The sequence below is a fragment of the Octodon degus genome, unplaced genomic scaffold (assembly GCF_000260255.1).
Source record: "Octodon degus isolate 3935 unplaced genomic scaffold, OctDeg1.0 scaffold00005, whole genome shotgun sequence".
In the NCBI taxonomy this organism is placed as follows: domain Eukaryota; kingdom Metazoa; phylum Chordata; class Mammalia; order Rodentia; family Octodontidae; genus Octodon; species Octodon degus.
In genome coordinates, this window is record NW_004524581.1 from 441,183 (window position 1) to 454,582 (window position 13,400).

Genomic DNA, 13,400 nt, shown 5'->3' on the forward strand with positions numbered 1-13,400 from the left:
CCCCCCCCAGACATGGCTTTGTGAGATTGCAGACTAGGTCAGATATGCAGTATGTATGGCCAGAAAAGCTGGAAACATTAGCCATGTTGCTAACTGGATAGCCACCAATAATGCATATTAAAATCACATGGGTATCGGGGAGCGCCAATTAACAGGTCATAAAACGAGCTGTAGTTCTTGCAGTTTCGCTACCTAGTTGTATCACTTGTGTCCCAGTCCTCTGTTAGAAGTGAGATGAGCTCCTGGAGAGCATGTACTGTCATTGGCGTCGTGCTGCCCCCTCGTGGCACTGGTCCTTCCTCCAAGGCCGAGCTACAGATTCTGTGCTCTGGCGCTGACCTACTTACTTCCTGAGGGCCTTTCCTTTCTAGTCGGCTGAGCGTTGGTGCTCTTAATTATTAGTTAATTAAAAAGCTCAATAAAAATATAACTCAAAAGTTTGAGGAATTAATTACCAGATCCTAGTTAGGAAACAGGAAATCACAATTACTGATGACTAGAGAAAAGTTAGTGAATTAATGGATATTTATTTTTAAGCCATAAGTCTGAGGGGTGAGTGTGTACATAATGGTATAGGAAGTGTACTCTTGCGTTCTTTGGAATTAATTCTTGATCTGCTTTACTTCTAGGAGAAGATGATGGGAGAGAATTGAACATGGTGGGGACATGGGCAGGGCTTGTGTGGCAGAACTGCCCACAGAATACACGTTGGAGAGCCATAGAATTTACTGCCTTAAAAGTTCTCTGGTCTGAAAATGGTACCTCCTAGCTATCAAAACATGTATTGGAATTTATTTTGGAAGAGTCTTAAACTTGGTTTCTTCTATCTGGGCCTGAGTGTGGTTGCTAATTTTGAAACATGGTGTTAGTCCCTGAGGTCTTGTTTCGTAAATTGGCTTTCCTTTTTAATTTCACTGAATCAAAATTATAAGCGTAGCTTGGTGTGCTTTTTCTCAGTGAAATGGAAAACCTTGGTTACCTAACTAATAAGTGTGTCTATTTATTTATTTATTTATTTATTTATTGTATTTTAAGGGAGGGTCTACAGGGTGTTCAGGGTCTTACTACTAGATCAGACTTCAGTGATCTGCCTGTTTACAGCCTCCCAAGAGCTGGGATTACAGGTGTGCACCACCATGCCCAGTCTCAATCACTGTCTCAGCACACCCTAGGGACAGGGCCAGCACAGCAGGCCCAGGGATTGAACCCCAGGCCCCTGTGCCTCCTTACAGGCCCTTTTATCCGCTGAGCTATTTGGTCAGCCCTCTAATAAGTGTGTTTAATCCTCAGAGGAATACAAAAGTTTGCTTCTGTGCAGATATGATTTTTAAGTTTTTATATTAATGAACAGGCTGCTTTTTTCTTTCAGTGTATTTTCAGTCTGTTACTAACTCTAATCGTCCCTGGTTTGAAAGCTGAATGTATCCTTTAAAATACAACAGTTGCTTTATCTGTGTTAGTCATAGTGATGAACCTTGGACTCCTGGGTCAGTCTTCTGAAGCTCATAGATGATCTAAGGGCCATGCTGCTCAGGAACCTTCGACCAAGGATTTCTAACTACTCCTACAGCAGAAGCGCGCTACAAGAAAGCAGTTTAGAAACTGAAATATTCAGTCATCTAGGACACTTGCTGGTATATGAGGCAAGGAAAACATATTTGAAATCTGAACAGCATTCAGAATGCCTGGAGGAAATATTTGCTCTTTATAAAATATATGAAAATATTTTGGTATTGTTATTATTCTCAGTTTTACATAGAATAGTATTAAAGAGGCAACGTTGCCTAGTAGAAGATCCTGAAACAGTGTCAAGAGAACCACACATGAAGTCCCCAGCGGCTCCTCTCATTAGGCACAGAATTCTAGTAAGGAAGGTAAAATGGGCCTTGCAAGTGGTACTTGTGAGGATGGAAGAAAACAAAGCCTAGAAGTTGGGAAGCGGGATGGAGTATTTGTGTTGATGCCTTTTGTTATGGTTTTTATCCCCTTTCTTGTTTAACATAATTCATTAATATGGAATAACAAAATTTTAAAAAATATTTTTGGTTGGTTTTGGACATGTTATGAGCCTTTTCAGAGACAAATTATGTCCCCTCCACTTATGAGAAATTTTCTTGAATGATTTCTTTGATTATTTTTAAATTTTAAAAAATTTAAAAATCGTTAGCATTCCCTTTTTCTTTCTTGAGCACCATTCAGATATTGAACTTAAATGGTCTTTTCTCTCAATTTTCCAACTTTGTTCTACTTTTTGAGAGGTTTTCAATTTGATTTCCTGTTGTTTCTTTTGATTTTTAAAAATAATTATACCAGATAGCTCAGTGAACTAAAGCGCCTGCTTAGGCAGAGCGCAGCAGCTGGGGTTCCATCTCCAGCCTAAAGCACCAGCCCCGTCCTGGGGTGCTCTGAGACTGCAATTGAGACTGGGCATGGTGGCGCGTGCCTGTAATCCCAGTGCTTGGGGGGCTGCAAACAGGAGAATCACCATGAGTCCGATCTACGCAGTGAGATCCGGTAGATCCTGTAGGTCCTGTACCAAATACAAAAAATAAAAATAATTATGATAAAGTTCCATGAGCTTTTCAAAAGTCTTTAAGTACCATCTTGTTGTTTTCCTAAATCTTACTTTGAGAGTGCTGATCAGTTTTCCCATCATTATCATTACCCTACCACATCTGTTTCTAAGTTCTTTTTTGCTTGATTTTGGGGGTAGTTGATCCCTGCCTTTTATATTTATTAAAGAGTTGAATTTCTGACAGCTTGTTTCAGTTATTTAAGTGTTTGTATTTTAAAGCAAACTAACAAAGCTGTGTGGAAGTTCTTTGCTTGAAGGTCACTTGTTTATTTGTGGTTCAGTATAAGGTGATCAATGTGCTCACGTCTTTTCTCTCAAACTTTTTGAGGGATCAATCGCCTTGAGGTGCTTACTCTTAGTACCTAATGAGAAGGAATAAGGACAGACTGCTTTTCAGTTAATGTCTTTTTAGTAAGGTGCTCCAGCTTTCACCTGTTTTGTGTCCTCTACCGTAAAGAGGATTTCTCTGGTTTCAGGGAGAGGTAGCTGCTCAGTTGTGGAACGTACGAATGTAGAGGTATCTTTCTTTCTTTCTTTCTTTCTTTCTTTCTTTCTTTCTTTCTTTCTTTCTTTCTTTCTTTTGTATTTTTAGGGAAGGGTCTACAGGGTGTTCAGGGTCTTACTACTAGATCAGACTCATAGTGACCCACCTGTTTACAGCCTCCCAAGAGCTGGGATTACAGGCACGCGCCACTGTGCCCAGTCTCAATCACTGTCTCAGTGTGCCCGGGGGCGGGGCCAGCATGGCAGGCCCAGGGATTGACCTCCTGGCCCCTGTACCTGCTTGCAGGTGCTTTAATCTGCTGAGCTATTTGGCTGGCCCTGTAGAGGTAATGTCTATCATGGTCTTTTAGCCAATCTTAGCTCCACCTTCACTGCTGTTCCTAAGTTATCTGACACCATCAATTCCTTTGACTTTAAGTGTCCTGTAAACCAGAGGGCTCAGCCCAGCTCTGTCACCACTAGTTAGTCTGCTTCCCAACTTCAAGGAATGTTGCAGTTTTCTCCTTTTTTCTTCTTCTTCTTTCTTTTTTCTTTTTTTGGCTGGCTCAGCCCGCCCTGAAGGTGGGGCTGGCATGGTGCTGGAACTGTGGCCCCGTGCACCTGCCTAAGCTTGCCTAAGCAGGCACTTTAGACTGCTGAACTATCTCGCCGGCCCCCTTTTGCTTTTTTTATGCTTTCCTTCTTTAAAATTATTACCATCTTCAAAGATTTTTTGGAGTCAGTAAAAATGAATGAAGTTTTAGTTAGATAACTTTTAAATTGTTTCATCTTTTGATTCACTGGGTTCAATTTTCCATTCCTGTCTCATGGTCTCCCAAAAGTATATGGGTTTTGGATTGTATAAGATCTTTAATGTTAGAAAAAGCTGGGCAATGGCTTTTCTAATCACATAGTTTATGCTTTTGCTTATTCCTCTTCTTTTGGCTTCCCTTTACCTTTTTGCTCTCTCATTTTAATTCTGAAGTATCAGTGGCTCACAAGCCAGAGTGTTTTTTTTGTGTGTGTGCTTTCTTTAAATATGTCTTTTTTTGTTCTTTTATTATAATTCCAGTTTTAAAAAATCTTTTGAATATATTCAATCTCAGCCACTGAACTCAATCCAGCCTATTCTATTTTCTCAGATTCATAGTGTGATAAATGTCCTGTTTATAACACCTGCCAGATCTCCTTCCTTTTGGATCATTTTCTTCTGGGATTCATCATTCTCAATGATTATTCATTCTCAAGTGAGATTACTTTTTTCCTGGGAGTCTCCTGAATCCTTGCTTATTAAGGGTCTCTAAGGAACTAATTTGTACTTATTTTTCTTTTGTATTTATATTACTTTCTTGGCTTGGAAATCTCATACCATGTAGTTAGGAGAACTTTGGAGTTGAACTTACTATGTGCCAATTTCATAGATCCAGGTTTTCTGGTCTTAAAGAGGTTTTGCTTTATTCAGGGGTCTTGCTTCTAGGTCCCTGACCTGCCTGGGATCTTAAAATTCCAACCTCTAATTTTTAGTGTTAGCTTGTATCTCTTCCACTTTGGGTTTTGAAATTATTGTTTGGTACTTTTTATTTGGAAAATAATTATGTTATAAAAATTTCAGCAGTTATATTTTACTGATATTTCTATGCCTGTTATACAAAAGAAAGAGACATTACTGGGTTCATTATCTGGAACTCGAAGCTGTCTCTTTTGCATTTGCATTCATTCATGTGTTCAGTGTATTCAGGTGCCCTAGCTCCACATGCTGTGCTGGCCCTGCCCCTGGGGACGCCGAGCTGGCGATGGAGTCCTGGCCCAGTGGCACACACCTATAATCCCAGCACTAGGGAGGCAGAAAACAGGAAGATCACTATGAGTTGGAGTTGTGTAGTGAGACCCTGTACCAAAAAAACAAAAACAAAAAACCCCACACAAACAAAAAAACTAATGTATATAGGTGTGTACTACGGGCTAGGCTCCGGAGACTAGAAGGCAAATGAAACTAGAGGGGTGGTAAGCCAGAATAAAAAGTTCAAAATAAGGTAGGAACATCATTCTCTGAAGGATAAACAATTTACAAGGTTTACACTGTCTGGGCATGAGGGAATCTCACGAGCTCCTTGAGTGTGGGTACAACACAGGCCCGGCCTTGCAGGGAAAGGCTGTGAGGTCCCTGTAGTGACGTGGACTGTGTTATGGGAGGCCTCAGAGCTAAGCTGACGAGTTGGACCATCGTCCCTCAAGTCATGGGGAGCCACCTGAATTCTCGAGCATTAAGTGAGGCAGTCAGATTACGCATAGAGCTAGAAAGGCCTATCTGAAAGCAGATGGCAGCCTGGAGGTGACACCAGAGGCTGACTGGCTAGCAGTGCCTGAGGAGGCAAGGAACTCTTACAAAGTGAGATTCCACTGGCCGGTTCCAGTTGCGGTGTTTAGTTAGTTTTTCATTTGTTTGTTTTGCTGTTCAGAGATTGGGCTGGGAAGATAGCTCAGTAGAGTAAGCTCCTGCCTGGCAAGTGCAGGGTCCTGAGTTCAGTCCCCGGTACTGCAAAAAAGAAAAAAAAGAAACAAACAGAGATTGAGGATTACCTGCATTGGGCATCACTTGTGCTGTATTGTTTGTGACAGCCTCTCAACAGTCTCTGTTCTCTGTGACCAGCTTGTTTGCATGTGTCTGGCCTGAGAAGGCATCTCTAAAGGAGTTGGTGTCTGGTGGAGTGACTTCCTAGCAGCCCTTTTAGTTTTGCATGCATCTCCTGGGGTTGAGAAGACACAGGGCCGAGGAAGGCCTAAGATACGTGGGGCAGGGTGACCTCACTCCCGTCCTCTCACACCAGCTCTGCTACCTCACCAGCCTCTGGGTGCCATGCCAGCCCTATTCTGACTGACCACCATTGGGTTTTTCTTCAGGAAAGGGAAGCTACTTCCTTTACATGTCTTAAAAAGTCATTCTTAGGCACCTACATGTCATATCAGATTTCTAATCTTTATTTCAGTGTTCTTCAGGAATGCCAGATTATTTTCACTTGAAAAATGAGTAAACTGGTATAAGTGAACCTGAACTGCTGACACCTGCTTAGGATGCTGAATCAGAGTTTCTTAAAAACAAGAGAAGAGTAAAGCATAGCCTCATCCTTTCCCCAAACTGTGCTTATCTTAGCCCTCAGTTTTCAAAAGAGAAATGGGAAGAGTGCAAAGGAGTAGAGAGGCTTTCTCGGGCTGCTTGGGACAGATAAGATCGGCTCAGTACACATCAGCTCCTGTGAGAGCAAATGGAATTTGAAAACACTGGCTATGTTCTGACCTTTTCCAACTATTGTGAGAGTGAATCCAAGCCCAAGCATTGCAGATTAAGTATGCAAATACTGTATTAGAATAGCCCTGCTGGCTTCAGACAGAGGGTGCTGGTGAACTGGGTGAGAGTAAATAAGCTTCAGTGTGTTTCATAATAGAGTTCTAAGAATTAAATCTCATGGGAAGTCTATGGTGATTAGTTGTCAGTAGAGCTGTACAACATTTTCCTTATTGTTAATGACTATGGACAGAATTTTTTAAAGCTCTCTTAGTCCTTTTTATTTAATAGCAGTCTGGGTGGTCAGACACTAAAGGAAATTTAGATGGTAGGGCAGTTCTAATTCGATGGCTTATTGTTACTTTCTCTCTGCAACAATGGGAAATATCTGAGACCTGGAATGTCTTCATGCATTTAGGTTTGGATGTCACCTTTTTTGTGTTGGTGCTTTGGCTCACCCCTCAGGTCTGTGAAATATGGAAGATTTTGGAACCTCATTATACATAGAAGGCAAAAGTTCTAGTTATTTAGAGAAACTTACAAACCCATTTCATACTTTTAAACAAAGTATTTAGTTTTATAATGCAGTCTACATGTTTAAAACATAATATACTTGAAAGAAGGACCATAGTTTTCCCTTGTCAAAGACAATTAATATATTTACTAGAGAAGAGGAAAGATATGGAAAAAAAGTAGAAAATGACATACTTGTTAACAAAAGATAACTGGTTGATGCCTAACGATTTTTGAACTTTCATACCATGACATTTGTAACCTGCATGTATTTACAAAGATGGTATCCTGTTTTGTAATTGATTTGCTCACTGGACAAAGCTATGAATATCTTTCTTCCTAAATATAGAAAGGTAGTACAACCTTCAGTGGAGGCTTAGTATTCTGTTGTGCAATAGTTATTAGTTTGCACTGTAGAACTTTTAGTCCACGCTTTTACTATAGTGAATTATTGTTTGGATTTTCTGGTTGCTAAACATTTACATACTCAGCCCATCACAGAATAACTCAAGTAGGGCCTCAGGGTAAGGAAATGTGAATTTGCTGATGATAGGACTCTGAATAGTAGATTTCAGTTACATATTTCATACCCTCAAAGAATGATTAGGACTATGCTACATGGTATTTAACAGGTGCAGCTGGTTTCTTGTAATTATACCTTATACCTATTAATTTTGTTTAAGAAATGATATCTTCCCTTTGGTACATTGAGAGCTAAGTGTATTTGTTATGTTTTGGAGGAGGACCTAAAATGAGGCTGTTAGTTGGGTGAGCTGTGTAGGCCAGCCACTGAGAAGGAACTTGGTTACTGTGAAGTCTAATTCTTAAGTACCACAAAATAAACAAGGCGAGGAAGAGACTAAAAGATACCTTCAAATGAAGCTCTTCTCCCAGCCTAGAGCAGTAACAGTGAACCTTTTAGAGCTTTCCGTGGTAATAAATGACCAGCTGTGAAACAGGTGCCAGAGGTTTGCCCCACTGGCCTAGGGTCTCAGCAGCCCAAGTGGACCAGAAGGCAGATTCATGATCAGCAAGCCCTTCTGAAATCTCAGCAGAATGGGGCAGTGTGTACTTAGTCTGAAGAGCCATTCTCCTAAGAAATGGTTTTATTTCCCAGACAGAATTGGACTGTGGGCTGTGAGCGCTGCATGTACAGTAATTTAAAATGAAGGACAGTTGAAAGGTTATCTTCTAAAACTTCCAGAACTGTAGATTGAAAGAAATATATAGGTTCTCCAGCTGAACCTTTGCCATTGTTTCTTCAAATAGACATGATTTTATGAACTGTTTATTTAAGTCTTCAAATGCTAAATCAGAAAATATATGGCTTATATTGATTTCAAGAAAAAAAATTTAGGAGCTATCTAAACAGAGAAGAAGTAAACACCTTTTTCATAAGTGTTTTGGTGGCCTGTATTGCCTTAAAAGGTCAGTTGGATTATTGTTAACTTTTGTGGAAAGTTCTGCTGGATGTGAAGACCTTTACCTGAACTTGAAGCTTTTACAAAATCATTCAGTCTGTTTCATAGTAAAATAATACCTTGATTTGTACTAATCCTTAACAAACTACCCATATGTAGCTTTGTTATTATAAAGTCTACTAAATGTTTCATGCCCAGCTAATTTTTATTTTGCATTGATTACAAACTATTAGAGTCAAATTATGTATATATTTCATACTATGTTTGTTGTAGAGCTTTGCTGTGTGAAACAGGAAGTGTAGCTCACTCGCTGGCTGTTGTAGCTCACTCGCTGGCTGTTGGCCTGCACATGCACTGCTTCCTACTTCTGCTTGTCAGTAGCAGCATCTGGAAACAAACGCTTTCTTGCCCTGGCTGTTTCCGCACTGTTGTGCCAGCTGTGTTTGTTCGGTTTTTGGTCCGTCCTACCTTAAAAAGTCTTGAACTCTGAATTCTTAATTTTAAAATCCATTCAAGGCATGAATAAATTACACTCTGCAATATTTCTTTAAATTTTTAGTTTATTACTTTGTTTGCCAAAGCACTGTGAGGAGCATGTAAACTCTTTACTAATGAAATAAGTGAACTAATAAATTATCCCCTTACAGGAAACTGAGGCATAGGGTTAGGGTTCAGGTTAATGATAAAGTAATTGGAGCTTGAAATCTCTCAGCAATCGCACATGAATAGTTGTGTAGTATATTTTGTGGTACTCTAATTCTTGTGTTCTCTTTACAATTCTGATGGTAGGTTTTTGTTATCATAGCCATGCTTTATATATAGATAATACTAGACGACAACAGATAGGTTCTTTTTAGGAATTGTAAACAAATATTTCTAAATTCCTTAGTGATTTTGCCTGGTTAAATCTTTTTTTGTATTAGTACAATAATTTGCTTTAACTTATTTTCTGTTTTTAAAACCCGTCTTTTATAATTAAGTAAAAACAGTGCATGCCATGTTATGGCATATTATCTAAAAGGCTTTTATGTTAAAGACTAAAATGTCTTTCTTAAGAAACAGTCAAATTAATTTAGTGCATTTATTTTTTACACAGTTACCAGGCAGAATGCCTTGCTGAACCTACAGTGAGTGTGTACCTTTTAACCTAAAGAAACACCACTGGATTGTAATTTCTCCTTTTTGTTTCTCCTTCCTACATTTTCAGTTCTGTGAGGCTGTTTTTCAGTGGGAAATCCCTGGAAAGCATCTTAGGTCTTGGCCTAGCCCAAGAGCCAGCTCTTCATTTTAGGCAACTCACAATCTCACCAGACTTAAACGCTGACACATATAGAAGACCAGGCATTCTCATACCTCTTTTGTCTCTCAAACGTTGTTTTATCTTGGAAAGAAGAATTTACATCTTCTATTCAGCCACTACTTCTTCCCAGCTGTGAGAATTTAGCTACTAATTTTGGCTATATCTGATTTTTAACAGTCTCCCAGTAGGTAATTCAAATAGGTTTTTCTGGGCAATGGTAGTTTACCTGTCCCTTTTCAAAACTTCCCACTTCTATCTAAATCAAGTGTGTGAGCCCAGGACAGAGTGACTTTCTTAGCTCTATAGTTCTGCAGTATGGGCTAGGTTCTGTGAACGGTGAGTTAGTAGTGACTTCTGTTCAGTCCACTTCCACAGAAATGAGCTTTTCCCCTTTTGTGTTGTTTCAGCATCAGCTGCAGGAAAATTACACATGCCTTTAATTTCAAATTTCAAATCTTGCTTAAAATGAAGTCTTATTTTTTTCCTGAAATGGGGACTGTGTCTTTGCTCAATGTGTCAGAATGAGTGGGCTTTAGAAAAGCCATTTTAGAAGTGGCTGTTTCAGTAAATACTTATGAAATGTCACTATGGACCCATTTGAGTATTAGAGAGAGAATAGAGCGTTACAAAAAGGAGATGTACATTTTGAAGAAATTCATAACTTTGCATCTGTTTGAGTGATTACATCCTCATAGAGGCAGGAGCCTGTAGATAAGGTGTTGCTAAGCCTGTTTTTCAGAGAAAACCAAGATTACTAGGGGCTAGAGAAATTTGTCAACAAGGCACATGGCTTTTTCATTTGAGTGAGGGCCCCTGACTCCCACAGCTGCCACCCTTTCTCCTACTCTGTGCACCAAGGAGTCTGTTGTGTGTCACAGGTGTCAGTTGTTGGTGATGTGGGGAAAGAACTTTTAAATAGAGTGGCTAGGAAAAACTTTCAGAGAAGCTCCACCAGAGTAAGGGAAGGCTCTGGGTTTGTTGCTGGAAATTAAATGGAGAATTCAAGCTCTCAGGAGGCATAGAGGTTCTCATGGAAAATGGTTTTGTTATCTGAGTTAATTGTGAGATAGAACCTGTGATTGATCTTGCTTTCTCTGAAGAGTTGTCTTCACAGGGTTAGTGTTGCTTTACTCAGAGAACAGGGTGGTGCTGGCCTGACACTACGATGTAATATTCTTAGCTCAAGGGAATAAATCTGAAATTTAAGCACAAAGAGAATCACTGGTCAGTGTTGAGCAGCGTTCAAAGCATTATTACACTATTCTTAGTAAATATACTACTAAAGATGCTGTATAGTCTGTCACATGTGACCTTATCCATTTTCAGATCCAATTTAGAGCTCTCAGAGAATACTAATAAACAGGGTATCACTGGTTCCTAAAATAAACACGTTTGAGAACCATGGATTTTCCCCGTAACTGGCTTTCCATTTCCACTACTCATGCTCAGACTTTACATTTTGAAGAGGCAGATTTGGAAGTCTGGTGTCCTGACCTTTTCCTTTGCTTCCACAGAAGGAAGAATCTGGTTCAAAAATGAGGTAAATTAATGCTTGGACACGCAGAATTGTGGACAGCTACGTGATGTTTTAAAAATCTGCCCTGACCATCTTGCCAAAGGAGCCCCCACTCATAAGGCCCAACAGGATGAACCAATCCAGGAGGGACAGTGTCCTGCCCTGTAGGACCAGGGACTGCTGACCTCCCAGAGCAAGTGGTGACTGCAGTGTTGTCTGCCAATACAATGAAGGAAGTGGTTTATTGGTCACCCAAGAAGGTGGCAGACTGGCTCCTGGAGAATGCTATGCCAGAATACTGTGAACCTATGGAACATTTCACAGGCCAAGACTTGATCAGCCTAACTCAAGAGGATTTTACAAAACCCCCTTTGTGCCGAGTCTCCTCAGACAATGGGCAGCGGCTCTTGGACATGATAGAGACCCTGAAAATGGAGCACCACATGGAAGCACACAAGAATGGCCACGCTAATGGGCACCTCAGCATTGGTGTAGACATCTCCAACCCTGATGGCAGCTTCAGCATCAAGACAAAACCCAATGGTATGCCAAATGGGTATAGGAAAGAGATGATACAGATTCCCATGCCGGAGCTAGAACGCTCCCAGTACCCCATGGAGTGGGGCAAGACTTTTCTGGCCTTTCTTTATGCACTTTCCTGTTTTGTCCTCACCACAGTGATGATCTCGGTCGTCCATGAACGAGTACCTCCTAAGGAGGTGCAGCCTCCACTACCGGACACATTTTTTGACCATTTTAACCGGGTGCAGTGGGCTTTTTCTATTTGTGAAATTAACGGCATGATCCTTGTAGGACTCTGGTTACTTCAGTGGCTGCTCTTAAAATACAAGTAAGTAAAGTAAAAATTTGTAAGATTTGCTGATGGTGATATTTACACTCCAAAGTCTAATGGTCATTTGGAAATGAAAGTTACAGAGCGGTTAGAATCAAACCACAGCAGTTACTTTTTCTTTCCTTTTTAAACTACCTGTGCTGTTTAGCAAAGTGTTGTTTGTTGCCTGTTTTGTATGAGATTCAGGCACCCGTGGTGCCTACCGGGCTCAACACCCTAAGTTGAATCCCCAGGATTCCCCCCCCCCAAAAAAAAAAATGAGGTTTGTACAGAATGGCAACTAAGACTATAAGAGATGATGTTCTGTTTTTATTTAATAAGAAAAGAAAAACAATCAGAGAGTACAAGCAGTTGAATAACAGACTAACTACCTAGCCTTGATTGGTATGATTAACTTGTTAAATAAATTTTGGCAGCAGGCCCAAGTTCTGTGCCTGGTGGAAAGCTTTTCCTACACAGATGCAGGCATGGAAGCTTAGTGATACATATTGAAAGATGGATGCTTCAAAGTCAGAGTTTAGAACAGAGTGGATTAGGTTGTTGTGAAATTTACACCCTCAGGGTGTGACTTGGGTAGGTGGATGTAGATGACCTCTTTGGATTTGCACCTAGAGTATAAACCCTTGAAGCAGTATGTGGTGGTCCACCCGAGTTTCTCAGGGTGGTAAGTAGGCACCTGCATTTAGGCTTAGGTGGCTTGAGACTAGTTTTCAAGCCTCAAACTCTGAACTCAACAGGGAGCCCCTGAAGCTAGCTATTTACATGAGTAAATTAAACACTTGTCCTTGGTTTTATGAGTAAGTTCCTTTGCCACTGGAGTCTGATTCTTTTCTAAATGAAACATCTTTATGGCTTCCCTGCATAGGGCTTGGGAGTCAGTTTGGTAAAGAACTCAGTTTCTCTGTTTCATGATCACAGTGTGGTTGAATATTAAAGGAATCATCTGAAATCAAGAAACCAGAATGTGGATGGGGAGTTTATGCTGAATTTCTCTGACAGAAATGATGAGTTTTTTCCTGTTATGTTTATAGAGTCTGCTTATTATATATCTGTAAGAGGAAATGAAGACAGTTCCTGACTGTTAGCCAGGAAAGGACCTTTTAACTTGGGTAGAGAATGTTATTGAAGTTTACTTGGGACCGGTGAGTGCTCTGTCTTACAGGAATTTGAACTGCAACTGCCGGTCTAGGCTGTTTATGATTTGGTGGAAGGCCTGCTTATGTTTCTTTAGTTTTGAGACACTATTAATAATAGAAATAGGTTCTAGAAATAAGAGATACAGTTCACTAAGTGCATTCTTTTGGCTACCCAACTTCAAGTCCTACCTTAAAACGTTTTCACTTTTCAGCTTTATTTTTGACTCTAATTGGGGAGAAAATAACCCACCCTAGTGCTTTTCCTTTATAACTCAGATTATTTCTGGGTTGTTGTTTTTTTCCTGATGTTTGTTTTCTGT

At 40.2% G+C, this 13,400-nt stretch overlaps 1 protein-coding gene across 9 annotated transcripts in view; it reads left to right on the forward strand.

The window, feature by feature from the left end:
- The window catches only part of Sgms1 (sphingomyelin synthase 1), a 324,088-nt gene that overhangs the window by 272,167 nt on the left and 38,521 nt on the right, over positions 1–13,400 (forward strand). For all 9 annotated transcript variants that reach the window (XM_023723167.1, XM_023723189.1, XM_023723161.1 and 6 more), the window contains one exon: positions 11,090–11,941. In XM_023723167.1, the coding sequence (XP_023578935.1) occupies positions 11,319–11,941 (623 nt within the window). In that variant the 5' untranslated portion in view covers positions 11,090–11,318. The remainder of the gene's footprint in view (positions 1–11,089; positions 11,942–13,400) is intronic.